Here is an 8,733-nt window from a genome sequence, read left to right as displayed (position 1 = left end):
CATCCATTAAATGACCCATGTCTTTTCTTTTCTTACAAAAAAAAGAAAGAAAATAATTAGGTAGATCTGATAATGTTTTTTTCACGACCACTCAAAGAGCATCTTTTATAACAGGATGGCATAATAATTAGGTGCTGCTGGAGGACATGTGAAGACCTGACTGGCCCAGCGGTGGGTCGCGGCTGCAGGGTCTCTGGAGGCAGACTGCAGGCCTCTGAGATTGTTTGACAGAGAGCGCAGCACCGACCCCCCCTGCAGAGCTGATTGCGTTAGTCCAGGCAGCTTCTCACAGCATGCACTGCCGCTGCTCTGCAGTGTTTAGTAACTGCTGAGAAGTCAGCCTGCATAAAATCTAAGATAACGCAGCGGCATATAAAATAATAAGCTTCTTATACCCAAAGAAAAAAAAAGAAAAATCCCACTTTGACAACTGGGATTTAATTTAGTTAATATTTGGACAATGACTAGACAAACGTTATTAACTTCTATATTCACTTGCACAGCGAATATGAATACAGTCATTGGGTCTAGAGCCACTTAAAAGATGTTTATAGGGGTGGAAAGTCTATCTTTTCTTATGAAATATGGACTTCATCCTGTTTTTCAGCCGATAAAATTCTGAAGAAAACTGAGGGTTTACTGCAGCGTATATGATTGGGTCACTTAGTGACGTGATGCAGGCAACAGACACTGACAGGACCTCCATGTCTTCAATGATAATTATCTGAAAAACAATAGGCAATTTTAAGAATTAAGAGATCTTTAGATTAACTTTGTATAACACAACAGAGATTTTCATGTGAATCCCATTTCATTTACATAGCACTAAATCACAGCAACAGCCCCCCCGACGTGTTTTGTATTGTAAGGTAACGACCCTGCAATAATAGAGAGAAATCACAAGCCTATTGCTGCTGGCACTTACCTGTGAGTTTGTGTTTTTGTGAACCAAGTAATTCACCAGGATCGTTGTGATCAGTGGTAACCAGAATAAGAGGAAGGTTAGAATTATATAGCCAGCACGTTTAGCCATTTTGCCCTCTTTCTTTTTGTTTGCTCTCTCTTTACTTGCTTTTGAAGGCATCATGCAAACAGCCCCTTCTACCGCTGCATGGAGTTGCATTGCTTCTGTTTCGGGGACGTTGCTTGAGACTGGAGGTGAAGCGGTCACCTGAGCCTGTGAGGCAACAGTCAGTGTTTCTCCTTCATTGTTGTTTAGGGCTTGGTCAGGCTCTGTCAGTAAGATAGTAGTAGACTGAGAATTTACATTTGGTGCAGGCAATGATGGGGGCTGCAGGAGGCTGTTTTCTTTGGATTCTTCTTCAGACTTCAGTCTGTCTTTGGACTGTTCCTGTGTGTTGAAACTGACTGACGCCCGCTTTGTGGTTAAGCTCTTAACATTTGAATCAGCATCTCCATTTGACAGATTCACTTCAACCTTCATGACATGGGGGTTTGACTGCTCTGTTTTTAAAGGTTTTTTCTCAGTAAGCACTGTAGCCTGTACTGGAAGGGGCCGAGCTTGTTTTGTTTCTGCATTGCTCATCTTCACTGTATCTTTAAATTCTTTCTTATCCTCTGAATTGATGGAGACAGATTGTACTGATTTTTCTTTGGGTGAATTTGATTCAGCTTGTGTCTGAGCATTGCCTAAGCTCAAAGTGGGGTTTTGCTCAAATCTTCCACATTCATTTTCCACCACTGCGGCTTTTTCTGTCTCCGGCTTCTCTTCATTTTTGTCTTTTGTAGCAAGAGTAAAAGTACCTTTGTCAAATATTTTACGGCTGTGTGATCTCACCAGGGCAAATATGCGAGCGTAGAATCCAATGATGACACCAAAACACGCTGCCCACAGTGGGAATAGCATGTAAAGCCCAAATTTGTCAAAAGAGAATAACGTTTCTCTCTGTTGTCGTTGGCATTTCATATGCAAAGGTGAGTCCCTCAAAAATATCACACAAAAAGCAGACACCAGAATAGCGAAGGTCCATGTGAGAGGAATCAGCGCCTTAATTCGCCTTTTCCTTTGATTGGCTTTGAAGGGCTGTGCAATGGCCTGGTATCTCTCTGCACTTATGCACGCCAGTGTTAACAACTGGATACAGCAGCTGAATGAAAAAGAGGCCATTTGTACATCACAGATGAAACTGTCCACTTTTCTGTTTCGATACACACTCACAACGATGGTTAAGAGAACCGGGCAATCGATTACACATCTCAGAAAGTCTATAACAGCCAGACTGACCACCAGCGCGTTATTGGAAGTTTGCAGGGACTTTTGCCGATACACCGCCAGTATGACAAAAACATTTGCCGCAGCCCCCACAACAGAAGTGCTGGAGAGAATAAAGCTGTTCGCCAGCACAAATGCGATTTCAACGTATTCCTCCAAGGCTGTATTGTTCCCAGAGTCTAGTGCAGGTGTGGGCTCGCCTCTCATCTCTGGATTCAAAGAGCCAACATATTTAGTTCTTTATCATCACTCTTTCCACGCTGACCAAACGCACGTCAAGCCTGCGTCCCTTATCGCCACTGAATGAATAATATTAACTGGTAAACCTGTAGCTCAGACAATTTGCGCCAAAGAATCCGCCCTTTTCATTATCACTCGACAGCACCGGCGGGTCACCTGGGAGTCCTCAGTGTTCACATTCATTAAAAGATCTGCAGTGTATTCACAGCAGAGACAACTGGGGGGAAACGATGGCTGTTAATTAAATAGCAATTACGTCACCATTGTCTCAATCCTGATATAACTGCAAAAAAAAAAAAAAAAAAAAAGCCAGGCAGGGGTTCAAATCTATAATGCGGCGATGATGACGGCATGGCACTGTAATGCACAGGATACTGTGCGCACATGTGCGAACTGAACAGCTGTCCGTGTCATATTAATACAGTGCACCACAAAGGTTAAAAGCTTTGCATTAAGCATGCCAGATGGATGACTTGGGAGTTCTTGAATTGGCTCAGGATATAAAGCGAGCAATGCTGCAGGATTATTGCACGACACTGTGTAATCCTGTTTGGAGATAAAGTGTGAAATGCTCTTTGCTTCAAATATGCAAGCTATGGACTACACCAAATCTGGGATTAGATTAATATATAATGCATTTTGCTTTTGATCATCTAACATATTAGGCTGATCAAATATCTTCCAGTAACATATGGAATCAAATCAGAAGTTCTGGAAAAGAACAAAATCAGTTATCGCACATCTGACAATATCTGGACGCCAAAGACAATGTGCAGCTTATAACCACAAGACAAAAGATCAAAAACACTTTATTCCGAAGCAGATGCCCATCTGCAATATTTACAGCGCACCAAACAGGTGGGTGGGAGCAATGTGAGCAAGAGAGTGAAACAGATTCACACTAATATAACAAAGCTTACAAAAAAAGACAATGTAAAATATTGTAGCAGAGCACTAAACAATTACCTGAAAGATATCACTCAGCTGTGCACAGTGTAATGTGATGTAATGTGACGTGTAGATTTAATTTAAAAATACTGCAGTTTTATAACTACAGTGCGCCAAAGGGGAAAGTAGCTCTTTCGCCGTGCTTGTGGCTGTTCCTGAAGCCTGAGACTGTGTGGCTGGATTTCATTGACTAGGACCACTGAAAAACTGATCTGCTGCTCACAGACGGAACGGTCCAGCTGCTCAAAGCTGAAGTTTGACTTGTCACATAGTAATTTTTGAGTAAAACTAATGATGGATTGTTACAGTGATTGATTTAAATTAATTATCCTGTTTGTTAGCACCAACTCAAGAGTGAAAAAAATTCTCCTCAACTGGGTGCTTTTACTCCATCGTTAATCAGCAATGCATTTTTCTCTTCGTGACTCATCGTTGCTTCAGGAACGTGTCACGTGGGACACGATGTCCTGCCTTTGAATCAGACCCAGAGATGTTATTATGTTACCCTTCTCTGAACCGCCTAATGCCCCTTTGAACTGTCTACACAGACGAAAAAGCACAAAATAATACAAATGAAAAATTGCCAGACCACAGAACAAGCTAACCAAGTAAAATGAAAGTCTTTTACTGCCTGACTGACTACTCATTGTTAAAACATGCACAAGGTGAGCTGTGCAGCAAGCTTGCTTAACAAGTGCACCGAAATTTCTCATGTTTTCCTAATGCGATTTTGTGGGTAGAGAAAAACTGATTTAAGCATATTATTTTTTCTTTGCTATTTCCCTAGAATAAAAAATAATAATTTTACCGAGTACATTGTGTATTCACAAAGGCGCTCGACAAAGAAATAATGCCGGAGCAATGTTTTTGTGCAGCAGACGTTTGGAAAGTGTGAGAGTTGGGAAAAGGAAGGACTTATTGCATAATCCAAAAACAAATAAAATTATTTGACCAAGCTGTCAGTATTGATTAGACCACGGAGCTGGCTACTGTTGACTTTAATTCAAATTTTTTTGTTGTTGTTGCATAATGCTATCACACAGGAGGATGGTGTGCTGTATAGTTTCCATAAAAACAGATCACCTATTCCCAGAACAGTCCTCCTAATGTAAAAAGGGTCACACAGTCTACTATATGCATGAATTAACAATTCATTACCCAACAGTTCAACAATATTAGGAAGAAAAATAGGAAATGACGTCTTATATGAGTAAAATGAGTAGAAAAAGATCCACTGCATTAAATTTATGCAAAAAAAAAGAAAAGAAAAAAAGTCTAGGATTTTAGTTTCCCGCAGTCTTTCTCTGCAGTCTGGGTGTGTTTAACCATCCTAGTGTGTTTAAAAATGGAAAGAAATTGAAAACCACATACATTTTTTATGTAGTGTATTTCTGTTTGTTATATATCTCCTTCAATTCATAAGTAAAAATCATCACTGGTTTTGTTAGTAAAATGTTACAGATCAAAAGAAGAGACTACAAAATAACCACGCAATATAATATTCTAGTCAGGAAAATACATTTAAAACAAAAAAATAACACAACATTTACATGGTATTGTGTTGCATTACAGCATTTTATTGTGAAGTTTCCCGTTTTTTTGTCCAACCTTCTGAATATCCCTGTCAGCCTCTGAGCTGATTCTGTTCTCTAACAACGTTGGTACCTCTGTGACAGACTCAAGTCTGTAGGTGTCCTGGTCTGTCTTCTTGATGAGGCACCAGTGAACGCTGACAACCATGACAGCTTTTTTTTGTCACAGAGGCAACACCTTGCTGTGTGTGTTGACGCTTCTGCCAAAGGAGGACAGCCAGCTCCCCTTGTTCACAGAGTGCATGCGGATGCTGACACTGGTGGACCCATGAGGAATGTAACGGCCACAAGACAGCACCTCCAGAGCACAATCACGGAACTGATAGGAAAAAAAAAAAACAACCAAGAACAAGAACTGTCAGGAAATATGAGCAATAACTTCACAAACAGTGTTTCTTCAATCTTTGTTCACAATCAAGATTTTATCTCAGTTCTACAGTACCTGTGTGCTTTTACCTGTTTGTTGGAAAGGAAGTAGATGATGGGGTTGTAGATTGGACTCGTCTTGGCAAAGTACATTGGCATGGTGGCAACTAGAGGAGGAATGTGCAGCTCTGGATCTATAACTACCACCAATGACAATGCTGTGTAGGGCAGCCAGCAGGCAAAAAATGCTACTATCATAGCCAACACCATACTGATGGCATGATCATTCTCTTTCTGGCTGGAACGCCCACCTTGTAGCTCCACACTCCTGTTCAGCTAGAAGAGAGCAACGTTGGGCCACATTAAAAGCTAATTACTTGTTTTACTATGCATGCGGTAGACTGCAAGCAAACATAGATAGATGCATGAATTTTAAATGTTGCTTAAATGGCGTAATGAATAAGCAAAAGCTATTACACACCCACCTTATTCATGGATTTCAGCAGTTTAAAGTAGCAGTAGATGATGATTGCAACTGGAATAATGAAGCAGAGGAGTGTGTAGAAAATGAGATAGCTGTAGTTGCTCCATGATCTCTCTTCCCAGGCCAGTGAGCAGGATGTCTGGACCCCCTCAGGTCCGTAGGAGCTCCAGCCAAATAATGGCGCCACAGCCCAAAACAAGCAGAAGATCCAGACAAACAGCAAGCCAAAGATGCTTCTCCGCATCCTCATCTTTAAACCAGCTTTTGGCTTGCATACCACATTGTATCGCTCATAGGCAAGAAGAGTAAGAGTGCAGAGAGACACCAAACCTAGACAAGACAACAACAAGAAAACATAACTGACATTTAGACAGTTCAAGGCATACTTGGAGTTCTTTTCTTTTATAGAGTTATCAACTCCAATGATTTTTGAGTATGCTCGGGTGTCATGAAGAAGATATCTGATAAATCTGACACGTGACTAAACTCTACATGCAAAGAAAACATTCATAAAACACAAAAGAAACAAAAGTCATTTCTTGAAATGCTAAAAAAGATGCTCCAAAAATGTAAGATTTTCTAATGTTTCTTGGTTCCCAGGATATTTAAAAGCAGAATGGGAAGCAGAGCCTTCAGCTTTCAGGCTCCTCCCTAAGTCTGGTTCTTCTGGAGGTTTCTTCCTGTTAAAATTGAGTTTTTCCTTTCCACTGTTAAATGCTTGCTTACAAGGATAATTTTCTCTCGATTATTGTAAGGGTCTTTACCTTACAATATGAAGCTCTCTGGGCAACTGTTATTGTGATTTGGCACTGAAATCTAAAGCATTAGTAATTTTAATTAGTATGTCTCACTGTGACAGAATGACAGTGGCAACTGGATTCATACGCTACATTTTATTATGTGTAAACTCAATGTGCTTAACAGAAGAAACAAACATATAAACCTCTGTGTGTAGGTCTGTTTGAACAAAAAAGGTTTTGAGTCTATTTTTGAATGTTGCCACAGATGTAACTGATCTCAGGTCAGCAGGCAGCTTGTTCCAAAGAGCAGGACAACAGTATCTAAAAGAAGCACCATCAGCATATTTGGATCTGATTCTAGGAACGTCAAGATCTACACCTGATCACCAGAGAGGTCTGACTCGGTCATAAACAGTGAGCAAGTCAGAGATGTACTGGGGGTGTTCAAACCATTAAGAGCTTTGTGATCTATTAAAAAGATTTAAAAGGTAAGTCCATGCTGTACTGGGAGCCAGTGCAGTGCCTTCAATAGTGGGGTATCATTGTCCTTCATACCTTTAAGAATTCTGGTTGCTGCGTTTTTAATGAGTTGAAGTAATTCTACTGATGATTTGGAGTGTCCTGAAAACACAGCGTTATAATATTCGAACATCCTTGATATGACAGCATGAACCAGTTTCTCAAAGTCAGTTTGAGATAAGAATTTTCCAACTTTTAATATATTTTTGAGTGCTAGAAAGCAGTTCTGGTTTAAATGAGTAATTATCAAAACTGAGATCACTGTCCAAAATAATGCCAAGGTCCCTGACTCAGCTCACTGCTCACTGTGTTTCAGAGACAGGGATAATAAATAAGAAACTACAAGTATTTCTGTCTTGTCCCTGTCCAGTTGTAAAAAGTTTCAAGGCATACGGCAATCAACGCAGCTCATTAGTTTGAGAACAGAATTTAGATCATCAGAGTAAAATGATAGATACAACTGAGTGTCACCTGCATAAGAATGGTAGAATATAATGTGATTTTATGGACCAAAGACAGTAAGACAGACAGAAAGTCTGAACTCCAGAAACACACACATACAAAAACACCGCATATAACAACTAAACTTACCAAAGTAATTGACTGAAAATCCCTGGAGCACACAGGCTGTGTGTCCAATAAAATAGGAGCCTTGGTAGTTTGTGATGGTGACCACCAGGGAGCCACAAAGGCCTATCATGAGGTCAGACACAGCGAGGCTGAGGATCAAAACGTTCATTGGCTGTAGGAGAGCCGAATTCCTCAGCATCACGGCTATGACCACACTGTTGTTAAACACTGATAGCACCGTGTTGATGAACATGAGGAAAGAAAGGATGCTGTAGCCCACATGAGGGAAGATGGTTGGTGGTACGGTCACCACCTCAGTTTGGATGGAAGGGAATGGAGAGCTGGAGCTCAGAGGTGTGCTGTTGGTGTCCATGGTGCCCAAACTATCCAGCCTTAATGAAGCATCTATGAGGTCAGGGACTGAACCCCCAGATACTCTCTCCTCAGCTCAGGAGCCAATATCATTGGTTTGATCATTTTTGATCCCTGTCAAAGCACTAGGCTTTTTTTTTTCTTTCTAAGATCCCAGAGCCTGCACCTGCCTGACAGTTAAAGCCCCAGATGCAATACGGTAAATTAGTCAGTAACACGATTTGGGTGGGGGATTAATCCCAATAAACCCTCTGCTATAACTGTAATTAGAAACTCGAGTGGTTATTAACACCGGTGCAATTAGTCCTGAAAATTAAATTTCAACTATGAAACCTTTTGTTGTTTGTATAGGTAATAATACCAATAACATAAGCAAAGAATGAATGGATTACTCATTCAGTGAACACATACGTGCTAATTAAGTCGGCAGATCAGATCATGCCCTTTTAAATGACGACATAATCACTGGGTTAGGATCAGGCCATTTCCAGTTTAATAAATAATGAAATAGACCGTAAGTAAACACTTCATAAACACATCATTTAAACTACAGACCCAGACTACGAGGTCATGGTTGTGGCCACTGTAATTTTCCCTTTGATATTCCTTTTTTAAAAACTCCAGCATATATATCTATATATATATATATCTATCTATCTATCTATATAT

The 8,733-nt window shown here is 40.4% G+C and overlaps 1 protein-coding gene across 1 annotated transcript; it reads right to left on the bottom strand.

The window, feature by feature from the left end:
* Nucleotides 1-5,176: 5,176 nt before the first annotated feature.
* On the bottom strand, nt 5,177-8,065 carry parietopsin. The gene is made up of 4 exons (XM_005728246.1): nt 7,714-8,065; nt 5,865-6,193; nt 5,470-5,715; nt 5,177-5,332 (listed from the first exon to the last, which is right to left on the bottom strand). The coding sequence occupies exons 1-4, from the start codon at nt 8,063-8,065 to the stop codon at nt 5,177-5,179; spliced, it is 1,083 nt and encodes a 360-aa protein (XP_005728303.1).
* Nucleotides 8,066-8,733: the final 668 nt, after the last annotated feature.

The sequence above is a fragment of the Pundamilia nyererei genome, unplaced genomic scaffold (assembly GCF_000239375.1).
Source record: "Pundamilia nyererei isolate P.nyererei 1_Seehausen unplaced genomic scaffold, PunNye1.0 scaffold00027, whole genome shotgun sequence".
Lineage (NCBI taxonomy): Eukaryota > Metazoa > Chordata > Actinopteri > Cichliformes > Cichlidae > Pundamilia > Pundamilia nyererei.
The sequence above is the reverse complement of the archived record's forward strand: the minus strand, read 5'-3'. Positions and strand labels throughout refer to the sequence as shown.

What these genes read in the sequence shown, in the direction of transcription:
- parietopsin (XM_005728246.1), bottom strand. Translation starts at nt 8,065, where the DNA reads ATGGACACCAACAGCACACCTCTGAGCTCCAGCTCTCCATTCCCTTCC. An exon ending in ATTTTCAGTCAATTACTTTG is followed by an intron (nt 6,194 to 7,713) that starts GTAAGTTTAGTT and finishes TGTCTTGTCTAG; the next exon opens with GTTTGGTGTCTCTCTGCACT. An exon ending in TGCTGAAATCCATGAATAAG is followed by an intron (nt 5,716 to 5,864) that starts GTGGGTGTGTAA and finishes GCTCTCTTCTAG; the next exon opens with CTGAACAGGAGTGTGGAGCT.